Here is a 21080-nt window from a genome sequence, read left to right on the forward strand (position 1 = left end):
TTAAATTAAACACTTGTATCATAGACTTCAACTGAAGGTCTCATCACAGATGAGATGCCTCAAAAAGGCATGTTCCTCTGGCATCTGCTGATTTCAATAAACTGTCATATTCTTACAAGTGAATACACCAACATGAAGTTAACAGTTTAATTAATTTCAGACATTTCAAATGGATGGTAGTACCTCAACAGAAACACAACTGTAATCTATTTTAGTTAGATCCACACAGATCTAGGTAAAATGCTGGCATCAAAACTCAATCCTGAATGAGCAATACACAAAACTTCCAAATTCTTTGGATTGGAGATTCTCAAACTGTGGATAAGGAGTCCTAAAGCTTCGTACAGAAGCATGCAATATAGATTTATCCTGCAGAAGACATAAAACAGCAAAAGCTACATGCCTCCATGGAGGCAGATTATAAGGCTCACACAAGATACTATGTTCTAAACTCCTGCAAATCATCTGATTTACAGTAACTATCACTGTGTATTCTTTACACACAGCAAGTGTAAAACAATTTGAATTAAGAACACCACAGTTATTTGGAAAGGAAGTTTCCCAAGATCTGTTATATACTGCGGAGCTGCTAAGACCCATTGCTTTTAATAAAACTTTACTCCACAAGGCCCAATCTGTCTGCAACAAAAAAGGAACATCTCTGCTGGGCCTGAAAACTACAGAAGAGGTAGCAGACGGATCAGACACAAGACTCAGGCTTATTGCCAAACTGATCATAGTAGATTGGCTGATAAAACCTTCATGCTTAGTACTTAAAGGCCATGGAAGAAAGCACTGGTTTGTAAACTCCCAAGAGGGACTACCACTGTTAACCAGTGGCACAGCTTTGCAACTAGACCATACTGCCTTGAAATGAGCTTTAGTATACTCAGTACTACTTAGTCACACAAGGCCAAAGCAAACTACAGCCATGCTCCAGTATCAACAAAGTAGACACTCCTGAAATGCATAGTTTTTAGCAGTTTGACAGAGTAAAACTACTTTCCCCACAAAAATTAGTGTAATAAATGGGAGATATATGCAGCAAAGAAGGTACTGACATTTCCTAATGGAGAACATCATAGAAGATTTAATCACCACCAGATTTCATTGCTATCACTTTTCTTGATTAATTCAATGGAAAAGGACAGAAAAGTGATCATATCAATTAACACTGCACTGTATTAAATGATCAGCAACAGAACTCTGAAGTGGAGAATAAAGAAGCAACAGACACAGCACGGTGTTGCTGTACTTGAGTAACTAAATCTGGTTCTCTCACTGCAATCACACTTCCATTTAACATTCAAGATCACACAAAATCTACATGAAAGCTCAGACGTGTGGCAGCACAGATAAGCCACACTGAATTTCTTGCAAAGAAGGAAGCGCTTCATAGCATTTAGAGCAGTGCACTCCTCTGCAGAGCCCACTGCCCTTCACCGGCTGCTGATGGTAAACCTGCCCTGCACAGCCTGCTCCGTCAAGTGCTAAGCACACCAGCACTCCAGATGCTAATTGCTACTGCTCCTCTGTGCCTGCCTTTCAAATGAGGGGATAAAAAAAAAGTATGTCACAAGGATCACAGAGATACTAAAGATGAAGGGAGAATTTAAAAAACCCGTGAATTTGGAAGATGAGATCACGATGTCAAGAGGTAAAGTATCCTTAGGGCATAAACAGCCTTCTTGTGGCAGAGAGTGGGAGCTTCCCTTGTGACACCACAGAGCAGCTTAGGCGAGAGGAGTTAACAGCTTTGAACGCTCTCTCCGGCCGCCGCGGCCCCGCCGCCGCCCCTCACGGCGGGCGCCGCGCAGCAGCGCCGCCCTGGGAACGCAACCTCGTCACCGAGCAAAAAGCCCCTTGGCGTATCTCATACCATGCACGGGATCCGGCAGGAGCTGTGCTTTCAACTCATTTACTCTGCTGACTTAGTTAAATACAAAAAAGTAAATTTAACAGCAGATAAAACAATCAGATTCAGGTGACACACAGATACCAGCCTCTGTTGTGGCATTTCTCTTGCCTCAAATGCCGCCAGGCTGCCACACTGCACTTGGGACCAACGTTTGCTATTCCATACCATTGTTACCCACATATACACTGACTCCATTTAGTTATGCATATGATGGACATGTGAGATTGTCCCATTATTTGTAGAAGGCCATTGTGCAGCACTGTTTAGAAAGACAACAATCCATGAAGGGAAAACTTATTTTATTGCAATATGTACATAGAACAGACCTTCTAATTCCTCTCCTTTCCGAAGGGCAGTAGATATGCTGTGCGAGATGGGAAACAAAGTTACTACGATGCAATCTGGGGGAAAAATGTTTTAGTGCTAGACAGAGAGACTCTGGAGAACCCTCCATCCCTCCTGCACTCATTACCAGAAGGCAAGCAGACATGGTCTCCAATTCATAGATCCCAGGAAACAAGACTGCAGTAGTCACAACAACATTGTTTACATATGGCAAAGTATCTGATTTAACTAGGAAAGTGCTGCCAGAAGAAACAAGAAATCTGAAGAGCAGCAAAGATAAGATAGTACTCTGAATGGTATTCAAGTCAAAGAACTTCAGAGTTCTTTTTTTTTTCATGAGGTATTCGCAATGATTCCTGAAACGACATGTTCTTTGCAGCGATTCTGGTAGATCTCTGTTGGTAGACAGCAGCTTCTAAGGAACGCTTCTATTACTCAACTCCACCAATATCCAAAGTCAGCGATAAATTCAGCATAATCCTGACTGCTCTCCTTCAGGACAAATTTTCCACTTTTTCTGCCAACCAGACTCTAGCTTCAGTTGTGCTCTCAACATCCCTCCTACTTTGCTACTCTTGAAGTAATTGTAAATTCAAAAGATACACACTGAGCTCAGACTTTATGTACTGTATCACTACTTAATCAAATCAGCTCAACTGCTACAGTTCTTTGTCCTCACACCAGCCAAGTGGCTATATCCCACTTACAGACCACATACTTCTCCCAGACCATATTCTACTTCTGTGACCAATACGTCACAGAAGTAGAATATTAACACTGACATATTTCATTGTCACTCAAACCAGCGGGGTTGCAGGCAGAAGAACTTCCTTTCATTTTTAAAAGTTAGTTTGCAAAAATACTGAGCAACATTGAATCAACTCTTTTGATTATACAAGTCAAAGCCATAGTCCAATATCTAAGCCTATTCCTGAAAAACTGATGAGACAAGATGGGTTTTACATTCCAGGATATAGTCTCCAGGCTCGTGTAATCATCAGCTTCATCTAATGACCAGAATTCTTACTTCAATGAACCGTCATTACATGCTGACTTGGCATTACTTACAAAGAAAGGAGGGGAAGGGAATATTAATACTATATCCTCCATGTATTTATAGAATAATAATCACAACATCCTCCACATTTATTTCCTTCTGGCTTTATAAGAGTTGCAAAAGAAACCTACCTTTCACTTACCTCTATATACTGTAATTATCAACACAAAGCATATGAAATGGCAGAACAAGAAATTACAACTTAATAAGAAAACTTTAACAGAATGCTCAACAAGAAGAGATGGGAGCAGCAACTTCCTAAAACCATCCACTTGGCTCATATTCCCTCTAAGAGTGGCTGTCAGTATAAATGCTGTATCAGCATCTTTTTCTCTTAAAGGAAAAATATAAAACACATTTATGTTTCCCAGAGACATGTCATGGTATTTTAAGAGTAAGTTGCTAATAAGGATCTCAGCACTCTCTGAGTTGCTTAAGCCATCCACAGTGATTATGAGTGATTGTGTTTTAGAAGCCAATGAACTGAAGACAAAGCTCAGGATGTATTATCACTTGCAGCAATGTTAGCAGCTTCTATTCAAAAGAAAGCAACACCTATTTTGCTGCATATATTCAATGCCTGTGACTTTTGCACAGTGGGGAAAAATCTGTTCCCTGTATAAATCCAGGGCATGTCATTGCAAACAAGGTTTTTAATTAAAATTGGCATCTTTGAGCCTCCTGCTGACGGACAGCATCTCATTGCCTCCTCCTCAGATGGCTAAACTGGCTTCCAAGAGAGACAGCGAAAAGAAACAAAATCACTAGAATACCTAACTTTGACAAGTCTCTGCTGGGGACAATTTCAATAGCAGGATGCTGCAGAGAGAGGTAAAGAGAGAAAAGAGGACTGCTTAGAAAAGTCTCCCCTAATGAAGATTCAAAACATCACAAACAAGACAGTAGAGGAAGCATTTTATTCCTAAGCCTGAAGACAGGATGATCAAGCAGGACAATTTTAATCAGAAGCCATATTGTTAAAAAGAATGCAGAACTGTGTCTGCACCTCAGTGGGTAAAGCCTTCCTTTGAATGCAAAAGAAGGCTTAGGGGCTGGCTAGACCTCTGGCTGGGAGGTTGGCTAAACTGTCAGCTCTGACAAAGCTTTATCCCTCTCAGAAAACAGGCAGATCCAGGTTCAAGTCAGACAGATAAATCAGACTTCTTGGCCAGAACATTTTCTTCAATTGATTGCAAAGAGTTTATATCGACTGCCAGCACTGTACCTTCGGGAGGTTCTTCCCGCAGATGAGGAGGCAATTCTTCACTTGCAGTCTCAGTTTCATCATCCACCATCTGTGTTTCTAAGCTAGGGCCCTGCAGAACAGAATAGCAAGAGGAGGTAAATTGCAGAAAGTTCAGACAGGAACCACAAAAATGGTTACAGGACAGAGAATATGCCAGCCAGTAAAGACACAAGGAGCTCACTTTAGCTGATGAGAAAGAAATAGCTGGGAGATTTGTTTGCAGTCAAATTATAGAAAGAGGAAAGTTAAAAAAAAATACTTTTCAACACAGCACACAAAGTTACAAGGGTCTTAATTTCTTAATTGACTGAAAACCAGTGAAGCACAATTTCTAAATCACTATTTCCAAAACACATAATGCAGTAATACATTAAAATTTCCATTTATCAAGGATAACAGCATACCCACCATCAACTCGAATTTTCGGAGAAAAAACCTTATCTTTGTCTTATCAAGACTAGATTCTGAAATGCCACTCATTTCAAAGGAAAACAAAGCAAACTGGTTTACAATCTCCTAATCTATGCAGGTCCATTGACCATGGAGTTTTCCCCTACAAGCCCAATACATCCATTTATGCCTCCAAGTGTAATATGCCAAACTAACCATTCCTGAAAAACTACTGAGCTACCCTCCCAGGTTTCGCATTTCCATGTTCCAGCCTTCCTGATCCTGTAAAGGGCCTGCAATATTACTGCTGGAAGAACGTGAGCAGAGTTAAAAGATTTGCAGCTGAACTCACTTTACACACACAATATTTTCATTACATGTGGAGCTATAAAAGTGTAGTTGCTTTTTCAGTTTCAAACTATCACAGGAAAAATCCCCACCATCTTCTTCCACTCAACAGAAGCAACAGAAGAGTAAACATTAGGCATAGCTAGAGGGCTCCCTTTAAAAAAAACAAACCTAATTTTCTTTGCAATGTTAGTACAGTGAAGAGTAAAATGAAAAACTTAGCAGACATTAGGAAATGAAGCTTTTGTGCACTTGGAAAACACGACTGAGTTTGTAGTCTGAACTATCTGAAAATGTGTACTAACATACACAGCTGGAATGTTACAGAAGTACAGCTGGTACATCAACAGCTTGCAGAATGTTATTATTTGAACTCAGGAAGAAAAGGGGCTCATGGCCCTAAAGCTGCAGTATTTAGCTTCATTCTTTCCAATCCCTATGACTGAGAGGTTACCCTCAGCAGCACTGGCTACTTTCTCTCTTTCTTGAATTTGCACATTATGAAAAGTTACACTTGTCAAATTCCATCCTTTGCACAAGTAGCTCACATTTTCATCCATTCCCATTTTTTTTTTCAACAAAATGGACATGAAAACAAAAAGTACCACCATACTTTCCAGATGTTTTACAGCAGGAAAAAAGAGACCAGCCAGGTGAAGTGCACAGGTCTACTGTGATGGTGCCAGGGTCAGAACCTGATTTCTGCCATCCATGACTATGCAAGTTTTACCTAGGCTATTTACCTATTTCTCCTTGCTTAAAAACACACAGTATCAACATTGCCCAGCTTTGTTCAGTGAAGAGTTCAAACATTAAGTCATGCCTTGTAGTAGCCATCACAGAAAGGGAAGAAAGTGTTTACCACATGGTACAGATGGGAAAGTAGTAAATTGCCTTAGTCCAATAAAAAAAAAAATAATAATCCCAGGAGCCAGTAATCAACATCAAGATCTAACCATCTCCTCACTTCAAGTAAATAAGGACATGTAAATAATTCTGGGTAAGAGCAACAAGTTGAATCTAAAGTATATATTTGAATAAGTTTCTACATCAACCTGCAATATGTGAATTGACACTTCCTTCCTACCCATCAGTGCCACAGAGAGAAAAGGGGAAGATGAGGCTACTGCAGTATACCAGATCAGAAGATTTATTTTTCATATAAAACATGTGGACACATAAGATATATGTGCCTTGGAACCATTCTGAACCACAATTATGGAGCTCCTAAACTAGAAGGAGTCTTGAATGTGTGAATCCTGTGCCTGTACTTTCTCGTTTACAACAGCAAAATTACTTCAATTTCTTAAAACAAGTAACAGCCATCTGCACATACTAGCTATATGCTGCTCAAGGAGGCAATCCAACATCCAGGGACTATGGAAAAACCAGCAAGAAAAGCCTTGTCTTCCCTTCTTCAGAATGGTCAGTATTCTGAATTTCCTAAGAGACAAAGCTGGTCGGTAGCTTCTCCCAAGGACAGCCCATGATAAGTGCTGCTCCTTTGGGTTACAGTTGTTGTCATCTATATAAATACAAAGAGGATGCAAAATGCTACCCAAAGTGAGTGGTGGCATTATGGTTTTTTCTTCCTCACACATGAACTACTACTGCTTGGTGTTTACTAGCAATACAATGCTCCAGCATCACTGGATATCACTGACAACACTTACTCCAAAACAAAGATTTATCTTAGTTGAAGGTCAGCTTTGTACCTAAGCTAGCATTAACAAATCCAGCTGTGAGAAAAACAGAGCCCATTACAGACCACCATCAAGTCCATGGCTGAGATGCTGTCTGCCATCACCAATTTCCCTCCCATTCAAAACTTTTAACACTTGCTTCTGGAATGCTACAGAAGAAAAATGCTCAATCCAAGACTACTGCTTCTACAGAACATGCTGAATGTGCAACAGAAATGACCAGAATTTTTGAGGATTTTTTTTTCACTACTCAGAACCACTTAATCATAACACTGCATATTTTAACTGTATTTGGCTTACATTTCTTGTATGGTTTTGAGAATTCTTCCCCAAAAAAGTATTTACAATTTTTTTTCTCAATTTAATGTTAAAAAGGAAAACAGTCTAAACTGAAGCATGGACATGTCAAGTAATCCCCAATTTTAAGATTTTCAAGAATTGTTTTGCAAGAAACTTAGCAATCTTGAGATTTCCTAGTTCCTAAAATACAGTTTGAAATGTTTTCTACTAACTCCTGTTCTCAGCTCACTGATATCTTATCACAATATATATTCACCTATGATACAGGGAGCTTCTAAAAGTAATCTTGTAAACATCAGTTTATCAGACTTCAGCATGTCTGTCTAATCACTGAGGCCAGTGAGTAAGTGTGCATAGAGATTCACTAATGAAAATCTGAAACAGTTAACAGTAGATGAAACTCTAGGTTCTCATATATATATATATATATATATATATCCAGAAGTAATATTTAAGGCTCAAACGCTGATAGGTGTCATTAACAAGATTACAGAGTCTCTTTACAACAGCTTTTTTTCCTTGTGTTAGCATGTCCATTGCTTTTTTAGTTACATCTGCTGAGTTCAATTCAATGAACCTGCTGCAAACTTGGTAATGAACATTTACCACACCTACAGTTCTGGCAGCACAGCCATCTATAGCAATCAAAAAAAAAAATCCAGGAAATTATTTTCTGAGAAGGTTTGTAACTGTGCTAAGGTTGAATCCAACAATTTTGTTTCAACCTGTCTTTTTACACTATCATTTCAAGAATGAGGCATCAGTTACATCTTCTTTTTTCATTCTTAAGGATCCATGACAGACAGACATGGGATGCACACAACTGTGTAAGTTATTGGCTTGCAGGTTCAATAATAATCCTCTTGAGCTGCAGTGGTGGCAGAAGGAATGTACACAGATTGCTTCTGCTTTGACACTCCCTCAGGAGCACCTGGGATGCAGAAAGGTGTATCAACAGTTCAGAAACATCAGCAGATATTACTGTACAATATTCTTTCAATTATTTAGGGTTTGTATAGCCTCTTAAAGTGGGAATGAGTTTCCATTCCTCACTAGAACCACTGGAGAAGTATAAACTTAAATAGGTATTGTTACAGAAAGTTAGGTTATGGCACAGAGCCTAAAAATATGTTACTAAGAAAAACCTCTTAGCTCTTCAGAGACAGTCCCTGCCCTCAACAAGCAAACACTTCACACAATTCCTTGATGAGTACTTGACTATGAGCACCATTAAGACTTAGTGGCATTTTTTTCTCTCATATTTTAACACACTCTCCAAGCTGAACAAGTAAACTCAAGCAGAGGCAACGCCCACCCTTCCAAAATGAAGTTACAGATGTGAGATTTCAAGGTAGCTCACTCTGTCCCTGCCAACAGTTCAATGAACTCTTAAGGAAGCTGAAAAGCTTTGTATGAACTCAGCAAATGCTAAAGATCAAGAGCAAAATCCTATAGTAATTCTCACAGAAACTGGGAAACATACAATCCCTTGTTCTGTTCACACTGTATGACTGCTGACCTTACAATGCAGTTTAACCCAAAGGCTATGGACTGCTGTAACCTGGCAAATTAGTGTTTGTGGATTTATAAGGTGTTCCATAGAAGGCTGTGTATTTATGGATAGAGAGAGCTGCCAGTACTGAACTAAACAAGTGTGACAAACTGCATACAAGCATTTCAGAGTACACCTCATGCTATTCCACAGGATACAATATTTTGAGAATAATCCTGACCAGAAGTTCAGCTATATGCTCAGATTTTCAGTATATTTAAAGGCTGTACATTTTACAAGTGCTGTAGTAAATATATGCATGACAGAAAGCAAGTTCCTATCCAGTCAGGGTCAGCATTTTCCACGAGGTACAGAGTTATGTTTATGACACTGAAACCAAGAGCTCCATTTATCACATTTGTACTATTAACAAGTGATACCAGCATGCTCAGTCACAAAAAGAGCCATACTACCTTAATCTCAGCAGAGTAATAAATACTCAAAATACCCACACACTACAGGAGCAATCCCAACACCAAGCGATCAGTGTCAGCTCATTTTGCTCGTAAGTCAATACCAACATGAGACTGTCACTGCAAATGCCCCAATATGGCTCATCTTTCTGAAGAATCCATTCAAAGCAACCAAAAAAATCCTACCTGCACCACCTCCACTTTTAGGCCTTTTAGACTCTACTTTTGTATTTAGCATTATATTAACTATGGTATATAATCTTAAACTGGTCTGTCAATCGACTGTTCACTGAGTCAGGAATTCACTTTGTTAATGAGCAGCAAAATACAAAACTCCAAAACAAAGTCCAAGAAGGGCAACTGTGAGGGAGGGCAATCAAAATTTTAAATATATATACACCTTGTGAAAAATTATTAATGAAATTGAACAAGTTTGGGACAAGTAACTTCAAATTTCCTTCAGAGAATGATGTATCTTACAATTCTGCTCCTTTTCGCCATTCCTACTCTACTCACAAAAGACAAAAAAAATTTTTTAAATCCCCTACCATAAGCAGAACCAGAAGGAAATACACCATGTAAATACTCTTCTCCATTATACTCAAACTTATAAGTAATCTTTTCCCCCTTTCAGAACAGAAGCTGGTGAAATCTGAAGCTCATAGTTATGGACTCAGCAGCAGTTTACTGTCTCAGTTTTGAGACTACACTTTGGAAATAATGCTAAAATCTGTAGCTTTAGCTACTACTTTCCCTGTGCATTTTCAAGTGAAAATGGTATTTATTTCCTGATCAAAACCTTCATATTCCCATTCTTGCTTCTAAACACTTTATTCCAGTTTCTCCTTTCCGACATTATTCTTCATTCATTCGCATTCTGGACTTGAGCCTAGAATCTTACTTCTTCCACTGTAAGAAACTGCCTCATTCCTCCTAAAGCCTCTCCTTAAGAGCCCAGAAGGTCAGATTTGCTTCTTTCTATGCAAATCCTCAACTGCCAGCATAAATCACATGTCCTCTGTCCTGGCTAACGGTGACTTTCAGACCTGGTATTCTATGTAGGCACAATTCCAATAAAGCAATTAAGCAGAGGAAAATTTGTGGCAGCCCAGGCTTCATACCTCCACATCTGTGATTTCACTTGTAAGCTTCCCAGCACAGGTCCAATGCCTTTTTTACAGAGTATCAAATACATGTCAAGTGATAATCATGAAGATTGGATGCACCCCTAAAGAATGACAAGACTCAGTGGGTCCTTGTGAAGAAACAAGTGAAGTAATCCCCAAACACAGGACGGTTTGTTAAGTGCTTTGGAATGCTAAAGCATCCCAGTGAAAGCATTGGCTATTTATGTATCAGGTTTAAAGAATACTTATTTCAAATCTACAAGACTAAAACCCACAGTTTCCTGCACATTAGCAGACTTTGCCCCTTCCTAACACCACAAAATCAAAACCCCAGCTCTTTTCATCCCAACTTCTCTTTCTCCAAATGAGTGAGAGATGATATATGTTATGCTGGGCTGAATGTTTGCAGATGCCAAAGGGCTTGTCAGATCCATTAACAATGAAGCTGACCTTCATCAGGCTTTCCTAAAGTGACATCATTAATGACACTGTTAATTTCGGATCTCTCCTCTATCCAATCACTGTTACAAAGTTTCTCAGAACTTACCTTGGATATTTCATGCTTAAACAAATTAGATTGTTCCATCTTCCATATCTGAAAATGGCTTGTGGCTCACAATGCCCTTTCTGCTTTTTACAAAATTACATAAGGTCTCAATTCCTACAGAAAAAAAGGGGACTGTTCTTTAAAGAAAAATAAAAATTAAACAACCAACCACTAGGTAGGTAGTTCAAGATGATGACAACCTTTTCCAGGGAGCTGAGGACCTACAGGTCCACTTCAGCTGAAGCACATAACCACCCAACCACCTCCTTATTCTAAGCTGCTCAGATAATCATGCTCAGACACTGGGAGTGAGTTTAAAACTATTACTGTACTTTTGTTAGGCAGTTTGCAGCTGCAGCTTTTACTTCAGCAATGAAATTTCAGCACTTTAAGGAATTAAGACTTAAAGTTTTCTAAATGCAATAGGACCATTCAATTGCATTTGCCATCACTATTGATTGCACACCCACACCTTTGGGATTTCCAGTGTCAGTTGGATTTTTCCTGCAGTGGGAATAAAATTAATGAGCAACTTTTTTTTTTTTTTTTTTTGCTTTCCTCTATGTTTAAGAAAGCCTCTTGATGGATGCTTTGCTTTTAATTTTGTAAAACAAAGTTCACTTATAATGAGAGCTTCTGTGCCAGGTTTCAGCCCAAGGGGAATTTGAGTTGCAGTTATAAATGCCCTGGAACACTAAAGGAAAGTACAGAAATAGAAGTGCTGAGGATGACAGTAGTGTTAAATTGTAGCACTTTGTTGGAAGTACACTGTAACAAAGTAACAAAGAATAGAAAAGTTGCTTAGATTACTTGCTGTTTTCTGAGTTTGGACAAACACAATAAGGAGGCTACAATTCTAACACTTAATTTTGTCTTGACAACAGGACTGGTGGAGAGAGGCAATGAGAACAAGATTTAGTGTTGCAAATGCCAAGTCAAGATTGAGTTCTATTCTCAGCAGAACAGTCAAATCCTATTTTTACAGCAATAAAACAACTTGGTACTGTCAGTAATCCAAATTAGGGTTTATTTGGCATAAATAAATTTTCAAGAGTACTAATGACACCATGGTCTATTCTCCATTCAGCAAGCCAGCAAACTGATGGCTTACACTTTCCATGTTCATGTTTGTATGGGATAGATAGCACCATTTATACAACAAACAGCCAATACAGTCTGCTCAGTGCTAGACCAGAGACTTCTGGATTTGGAATTAATTATTGTATTGAATTTTGTCTTGATCAACCATTTTCCATCTGGATTTTACCTACTAAATCAGTATTAGCCCAGAAAGAATGTAAGAGTGGTTTTCAAAATCCAAACCAAGCAAATCACATTTGATCATGTACTGACCTGGCTCAAAGAGAATAACTAACATACTACACTGTACTATACTATATTGTAACTATACTGTAACATACTATAAATGTACTTTTCCAGCTTGGTCCTTGACAGATGGATTTAGTGATTAATGCCAGTCTTAATCTGCCTGAATAAATGAGATAATGCACTCTACAGAGAGAATATTCTCCATTTTCCTAACAAGAGGTGGAAGTATCACTCTAGGGAGCTGCAGGCAGCATGAGAAATTTGTCTGAAAAATGAGAAGTCCTTTGCCTAATAATCTAGGCATATATGACAGAGGTCATTAAGATTTGCTCAACCATGCCAGAGATCTATAATCTCTTATAGGGGATCTATAGATCCCTTTTCACTATCCTCAGTAGGGTCACAATAAAAAACAAACAACCCCCCCAAAAAACTAATGGAAAGAGGTATTAAGCAGAGTTCTATAACTATGGTTTCATGACCCAATTTCCATGCATTTATTTCCTTAAAAGTGCACTAGTACCATTTTGGCTTTAACAATCTGAAATTAAATAATTTTTGAGGGCTTTTACAGCTAGAACATCAGAATTTTTACTGTAAGACTTGAATTCAAAGTACATAAGCATACATACAGCTTGAAAAGCATGAGCATTCTCCCCCAAAACAGTCACAAGAGACATCACTGCAAAAGTTTGAAATACAAGTCATCTTATCAAAAATCTTAATTCCTTTTAAAAAATTTGACTTAAAAAAAGCTGAAAATCCATTTCAAGTTAAAAAGTTGTTTAAAAACCTGCAAAAGTAATTTTATATGCCAGAAATGGAGGATAAATATCAAATATTTTATTCAGGACAGAATTTATTCCTGTGTCGTTATTCTATTAGGTATTTTAAAATGCATTTTCTGCATTTGGCAATTAGCTAGGAGATTGCATTATGATTTATTTATCACACAACTTTTAAATTTATTTTGTTGATGGCTAGGTAGTTAAATATTTCCTTCCTTACAAATGAGTTTTGAACTCACATCAGAGCTTTTCAAGATCAGTATTGCTTGTCATTCTATGCACTTATTGTAGTGCTTTAAAGAAGAAACATTTCAGGTAAAATATTTACTAACTCTACAGAATAAAAGCTACATCTTCTGGTACTGTTAAGCCCTGCAATTGCACACCTAGCCTGCACAGTCAAAACTTGACTGCCAGAAGCACTGGCAGCAGTAGCACCCCAGGCTTTATTTCAGGCTCCATTGAGAGCTCTTTTTCTCCCAAACTCACTCCAAGAAGTAGTAACAAAAGTCACAACTTGCTGCATAGAAGATTCCAACCAGAGTTACTACACTCAACAACCAAACAGCCATCAGACAGAAAAAAACACTTGATCCCTGTGAACACAAGCAACACACTAGTAAGAACTCATTCAGGAAGCAATAGCTTTTGGTAACTGTGCCTTCTACTTTGAAGATATGTGAGGTGCGAAAGTTCTGCCTCCAAAATGTTTTTAGAATGAATCAAAGCCCAAGAATTGCAGTAGACCTTGAGCAGCTCTGCAGACGTATTAAGACTAAAATTTACCAGCACCAGCACAAGCCACTTCTGTGATGCCTGCTAAGTTCAGTCAGAACATTCTTTTGAAGAAACTCAGGAGCTCTACTATTTGTCCCACCTTTGTAACAATACACCTTTGCCCAGAACTTCAAAAGTACGTAACCCTTTCCCATCTTTCTGAAATGCAGCTGAAATATTGGAAAAGAAAACCACTACAAGGTTTGTAAGGCAGTTCAGCAATAAAGAAAAACAGATGTGACCAATCACAGGCACATATTTCAATCAAAATTATCTACAGAATATGTACTCCGTGGTCCCTTTTACTCTATCACTTACATTCATGCTCCTCCTCATTCCTAGATCACATTTAGGACTACATGCTAGGAAAACAAAATATTACTATATACTCCATAGAAAGCAGTAACTCTTGTCTCTTATTTTTATAAGCTGTTCCTTTCCCAAGTACTTTTCACTTCAACTATAAAGAGGCCTGCTAAACAGATTTGGAAACATGTAAAAAAAAAAAAAAAAAGATTACGTATACATCATTTTGACAGGACAACCCATGACATCTTTAAGGAACAGAGCTGTCTGTAAACACAAGAAAGAAAAATATTTACTTGAGCTTTCCATAAATTTGATACTGCACCTTCAAAATATCATCTTGCCTTATTCTGATCTCTAAAATTTATCTGTCAACACTCACTATCACAGGCAAAAGAGAACTATCTCAGAAAAAGAGAACTATAGGCAGTAAGTTCACATTCTTTCTCTTAAATATAGTTTAAGTTTCTCAAAGTAAAATGTCACATTTATGACACTTGTCATATCCCAAACTATATAACTTAACTGCGAGCACATGCCAAAGCACCACAAGCTCTTATTCTACTTTGAAGAATCCTTTCAATAAAGAGGAGACCAGCTACTTAAATCACATTTTGAGATTGCTTTTACAAATAAGAACTTTGACATGACCTGCCACTCTCAATGCCTTTCATTTGTCTGATTTTGGGTTTAGGTTAGCCCAGTGACAGCAGCAGTGCTAGAAGCAGTCACCACAGCAGAACCACACTCAGAACTCATCCCAATGCCTCAACTCATTCACAGATTGAAGATACAGCATGAAGAGGTTCTGTTAGCAAGGGCAGCACAAGAACCTTCTCCAGTGCTGCCTAAGACTTGAGAAATCCAGCATTTAGCCACAAGAGATTAATACTGGAAAGATATTATGTTGTGGGACAGTAATTAGCAGCTGACTGATAACCAAATCCCTGCCTACCTCCCCACTGCTCTAATAAATGGAACTGCCCTCCCCACAGGACAGACACGTTACCCAGGCTCCTAATGCAGCCCAAAAAGGTGCACTTCCTTGCCAGCAGGATGATCTGCTCTTGAAGGAAAGCAAATTTTATTAACATATTCAAAAGGTATCACTTATTACTACACACAGAAAAGGTCCACTTCCTGACACTATCTGAGCTGCTTGCCTCTCACTCCTGTCCTATAAAGAAGGAAAAGGGACTTTAACCAGTTTTGTATTTTGCATAGCCTGGAAGAGCCCAGAGATACCATCCTTCAGCACAGACACAGCTCAAAAGACATAGGAACAGAAATAAAGTACACATAAAGACTATCCTGCATCCAGTCCAGCTTCAACACCAAGTTTTAAAGCATTGCTTTGCCATACAACTTTACCTCAACTCTACCTTTTCAACAGCGTACTTGTTATGTGATTGTCTTAAAAATAAACTGTATCAGGCTTCAGTTTCCTCAGCAATGATCAGCATTAGTAATAGATCCTGAAAGGATCACGTCCACAGCAGAAAAACATCCCCTGATGTTACCACTTACTTCCCTTTGCCTGCTTCTTCCCTTCCCTAAGTAGGCAGACCATTTGGATACACACTAGCATTCACCTGTTTTCTTTTGGCTGCTCTGCCTTCTCAGCAACATGCTAACCAGCATCAATGAGTTGTGCATCAAAAGCCATGCTGCCAGAAACACGCAAACTCAAAGGTATTCCCCAAGATATAACAATAACTAGGGGAGAAACTGACACAATGACTTTTGAAAAGCTTAGTTTTGATGTCTTCCTTACAATGATCAAAAACTTAAACTTATTTGTTTTAAAGTTTAAGTTGAACTACTTACAAGCAGGCCCATAAAAGGGATTCAGATCCATCTCACACCACACAGACACCTCTTCCTTCCATTCCCTTCTCCTGTCCTCACCCTTTTAAAGGGGTGAAAATACTGCACATTTCAATGGATTCCACTTGTTAAATGAAAAGATAATTATTCCCACCCTCAGCTTAAGAATTTAAATCATGCATCTGCAGTGATCTCACCTAGAAGAAAGTTGAAGCAACTCCTACAGCAAAAGGTGGCACACATGGAAAGAAATGTGCCCTGAATCAAATTACCCACTCTGAGAAAAAAAAAAAGTGAACCCTTTTATACTGAAAAGTTCTACACAGTGCTTATACCTGAAAAATGATTGGTTAAAAACAAACAAATAGACAACATTCCCCCCAAACACAATCATTTTTCTTGCAGTCAGAACATGATTCCACTCACATCTTGTATTTTGAATGAGCTCATCTTAAATAGCCATGAGCTTTCCCCACTCTAGTGGGGCAAAAAAGGAACTCAGCAGAAGTAATGGTCTTAGCAAGAACAAGCAGCTGTTTACTCTGTGTGCAATAAGACAGAAGTTGAAGGAAATCTTTTCAGTTTTGACCTCAAACTGGATGTACTGCTCAGGCAGCACTCTGAGGTTTGTTTTTTTTTACAGTGTAAGTCAACAAATCACCCAAAGCCATAGTGCTGTTTATCAATAACGTTCTCAATACATACTTTTTATCATCCTACACTATTGGAACTAACAAACACTCCGAGAGAAAGAAAAAAAATATACATTTTACTATCAGGCTTTGTACAAATGCACAACAAAATATACACTGCATAGAAGGACACACTCTTTTTACATATATTTATTGCATGCATGCAGAGGCTGCCCCTTTTCTTTCACCCACCAGCTGTGCAGATGTGATGGTTACGAGCCCCTAGTGCCCAGAGACAACAGTTAAGCCCAGTGGCTGCCACACCTGCACTTCCCAGAACCCAACACCTGCACAAGCTGGTGAACTTCTAATGCACACTTACTTGACTCAGAGGCTTGGAGGAAGGCCTGAGCCAAATTTCTCCATCAGGAGTGGTACAGACCTATACAGTTTCTGCTTACAATATAGCTAATACATTTTTTATTTTACTGCTAGACAAAGTCAGGAGAGAGGGAATGCCCAGTGTGCCTCAAGTTACAGACTGATTAATGAGAGAAAATCCCTTTAAAAGTCATACATCTGAAAATTAAAGAGATATGACAATATAAAGTGAAGAAAGAGCAGTACAACAGCATTACTGAGTCCTAACCAACACAACTGAAGATGCAACCTCACATCTGAGTGTTGTGTATTACTACTTCTAGTCCAGCCAGCCTCAGCACCCACACCAATAGCCGGCTCGCGTTAGACATTCTCTATCCTAACAGTTTTCCACAACAAACTACGGAGAAAGGCGAGGATCTGCCGCGGGCTTAGGGCAGGGCCTGCGGGAGCAGCAGCCCCGGTGAGCCCCGGAGCAGCCCGGCCGCACAGCAAGGCACGAACGGCAGCGAAACGGCCCGCGAGATGCTGGGCGTGAGGGAAGATGCCCGGGGAACGAGGGCAAGTTCTCCCTGGAGACACCAGCCCAGCAGGGCAGCGGGGGCAGGCAGCCTCCCCCGGCTCCCTCGCCACCCCCTTCCCGTCTCAGCGCCGCAGGAAACGAGCCGGGTTTTTCACGGAGAGAAGGGGGAATTCTTTGCAGGGAGACGGACCCAAGAATCGACACCACATCCCCCGCGAAGTTGGAAGCTTCTGGAAGTTGTGTACTTGGTTACGAGCGCGCACGGCCGCCGCCACCTCCCGCCACCGGTTACCGCCGGGCCCGGCCCCCGCCCCTCGGCCCCCCGCAGCCGCCGGGAGCCGCCGCGGCCCAGCCGAACCCCGGGGACAGCCGCCAGCATCACCTTCATGCCGCGTCTCCCGGAGCACCGCCCGGCGGGGATGGAGGGAGGGCGGGCGGCCGGCGGCTGCGTGCCCGTCTCCCCCGGCGCTGGGGCTCCGGCTCCTCCTGCCCGATGTAAACACACACCGGCGGGCGGGGGGAGGCTGGGCCGGGGGGCAGCGCCATGGCAACCCGGCCGGAAGAGGAAGCGCGGGGGTCAGGGGCGCCATGTTGGCGGGGGGCGCGGAGCTCGCTGTGGTGCTGAGGGGGCTCGGAGCCGGCAGCTCCGAACGGAGCCGGGGCTCCGCGCAGCCCGCACCGAGACACCCTGCCAGGCAACACCGCTGCCAGACACGGCCGGTGAAGTGCTTCACCTGTGGGACATGCTGGCCTCTTCCAATTTCCAGTGTAAACTGCTGGGAATGCAGCGAAGGGAGATGAATTGACTCAGCCTTAAGTCAAGCGGTGTTGGTTTGTTCAAGATGAGGAGCCAGTTCTCCGAGCTCTGCCCTCGCTGCAGGCTTGCTGGCTTTCACAGAATCAAACAGAATCAATTAGGTTGGAAAAGATCTATGAGACCACAGAGTCTAACATAAGCGCCCCCATGTCAGCTAGACCATGCCATTAAATGCCACATCCACGCTTAGCTCCAAGGACAGTGACTCCACCATATCCCTGGTCAAACCATTCCAGTGTTTAACCACCCTTATTGTGAAGAAATTCCTCTTAACGTCCAACCTAAACCTCCCCCAGAGTGCAGCCTGAGGCTATGTCCTCTCTTTTTGTCAGTTGTTACCTGTGAGAAGGGGCTGACCCCCAGCTGACCACAACCTCTGGTCAGGGAGTTGCAGAGAAAGGTCACCCTGAGCCTCCTTTTCTCCAGGCCAAACATCCCTACGTCCCTCAGCCACTCCTCACAGGACACCCACTGCAGACCCCTCACCAGCTGGACAAGGATCCCGGTCACAAGCTGAGTGACCAGGAGGGCATGGGGCTTTCGAGCCCTCTCCTGCTATCCTCAGGCAATGGAGCATGGCTCCAGCCCGCAGGATGGGGGCTGTGCCCATGCTGCTGCTTCACGCGAGGGAGTACAGTTTGGTGGCAAAGGTAAAAGAGCCTGGACAGCATCTTTGACTTCTAAAGTTTTGTTTCACATGTATTGATTTAAAATGATCTCTGAGCACCACCACACACATGGGCAGAAGCATGTTCTGCTAGTCGATGGTTTGAGCAAAACAAAAAGAAGAGTGGTTTGAAGTAATGATTCCTGAAATAGGGAGAGAAATCAAAATTCAGTGCATGATGTTGATTAAGAGTCCCTTTTTCTCTGATTTAATATTATTCTACATATGAGGCTGAGTTAATATGTAGAGAACATAACTAACTCAACAAGTGGTTGAATCCAAAAGAGGAAAGGCTGCTTTTGTTCCATTTTTTAACTTCTTGACTAAGAAATGTTGCAATTTCTCTCTGAAAAAGTACCATAGGCACCTATATATGTCTTTTAAGGCATTCTGGAATAGTGTACCCTATTTAGTCAGAAACCATAAAAGGAACAATTACATCGCTTAAAGTCTAGGAATTCCTTCTCTCAGTGCACAGTTAATTTTTTGTTTGTCCCATACTGTCATTTCTAATTGCAGAACTTCCTTGGAGTGGTACCATAAGACTGGTTTCCATTTTTCAATTAAAAAGGAAACTCTTGAAAGACACCAAACAAAGTAATTCCCTCACTTCACATGGGCTGACAATTAAAAAGATTAGTTTCCTTTGCTTTTCACAACACATCCATGCCTTACATAATTATCTGCATCATTTCTTAGAGGAAGTATTCTGCAGCCTTTCCTGGCACAGACTCTCATAGCAGAATTTATAATTTCTTATGCAAATATAAAGATACTTCACAAGCATGTGAATCTTCTCAAAAGAGCAGTAGTGGAAGCCAGCGAATTCAGTGAAGGTTTCAAATACCACACTAATTTCTACAGATCTGTACATCTATTGTGTGCATCCATATTAGAGATATAAAACTAAATGTAACAATATAACTGAAATGTAAGTCCTTCCTTCAAAACAAATACAATTTATATCAAATAATCTTGTCAATAGTATTAGTAGAATTATATTAAAATTTTAATTGTATAATGCAAATCCATATTTTGGTGGGTAGAAAGAAGATCATATAAATTTTGTGTTGAGTTTAACATGTAAACTATAGCCTGATTAAAAATAAAATAATATTGCCTAAAGTTCAAAGGCTTAAAGAGAAAAATATATTTCCCTCATCCAGGTTAAATGATTCATTCTAGTTCAAAATGCAGCTTTCTCCATTTAAAATCGTGAATTTCAGATGAACCTAAATTTTTTCTCAGCAACTTCCTAAGCCCATAAAATAAAATAGATTGAAGTGCAATCTTTTACATAAATTAACTTCAGGTTGTAATGTTTGCAATGTCTGCAAGACAAGAATGTTCCAGCTGAAAAATCAGAATATTCTGGATTATAGACAAATAGGGGATGAGGAGAGAGGGCAAAGAATGAGAAGGAAATTTGTTTACTTTGCGCTAAGCATAGGAAGAACTTTATTTGTGAAACTATTTCAGCAGCACCAAAATTATTACTTATTTTCATCCAAAAGGATTTAGTCCATTTAATGCACTCCAGTCCTGGTCTGGTGAGATTCACCTCAAAAGTGTGTCTCTACTGAAGCAAAATGGCTAATGTATATGCTTCCATAAACTCCACTTTGTGTAAATTAAAAGTGATGTCTTTTCATGGACCCAGAGTTCACGAAGTATGGACCAACTGGGGAGATTTGCCTACCTAGAATTTTCAGTGAAGGTTGGGGTCTCAAACATCTTAACTAAAGCATTGATCATTTATAATTTTGTTCAAGGTGTTGAAGTCAGTGGGCCAAAAAAAAAGTTACCTTCAGATTTGGTAACAGTACATTCCCAAACTACTTATTAGAAAAAGAAAGACAGTTTTATAGAAGTCACCATGTTTTGTGTAGGGGTGAGTATGTGAAAGAGTGATGTTCAGGTATATTTTTTTCTGTGTAGACTAGAAAGTCCACTCCTCAGGTGCAAAACGACTAAAAGCTTCTCCCTGTCACATTTACTAACTTTAGGAGAGGAGATTTCAGCACTTTTTGCCTATGCTGATAACCATACACAGGCTCAGAGATAGGAACCATATCAACAACTGAAGT

General features: G+C 40.2%; 1 protein-coding gene across 2 annotated transcripts in view; it reads right to left on the minus strand.

Annotated features, from left to right (window-relative positions):
* LOC121334284 (transmembrane protein 263-like) overlaps positions 1–18023 on the minus strand; it is a 202259-nt gene extending 184236 nt beyond the window's left edge. For both annotated transcript variants that reach the window (XR_005952423.1, XM_041401261.1), the window contains exons 1-2: positions 17892–18023; positions 4546–4636 (exon numbers count right to left, since the gene is read on the minus strand). Coding sequence is in view for 1 of the 2 variants with exons in the window: in XM_041401261.1 (XP_041257195.1) it covers positions 4546–4636; positions 17892–17897 (97 nt within the window). In the remaining variant the exon portion in view is untranslated. The remainder of the gene's footprint in view (positions 1–4545; positions 4637–17891) is intronic.
* Between the last annotated feature and the right edge of the window lie 3057 nt (positions 18024–21080).

The sequence above is a fragment of the Onychostruthus taczanowskii genome, unplaced genomic scaffold (assembly GCF_017590055.1).
Source record: "Onychostruthus taczanowskii isolate IOZ18803 unplaced genomic scaffold, ASM1759005v1 scaffold1, whole genome shotgun sequence".
NCBI classification, from domain to species: domain Eukaryota; kingdom Metazoa; phylum Chordata; class Aves; order Passeriformes; family Passeridae; genus Onychostruthus; species Onychostruthus taczanowskii.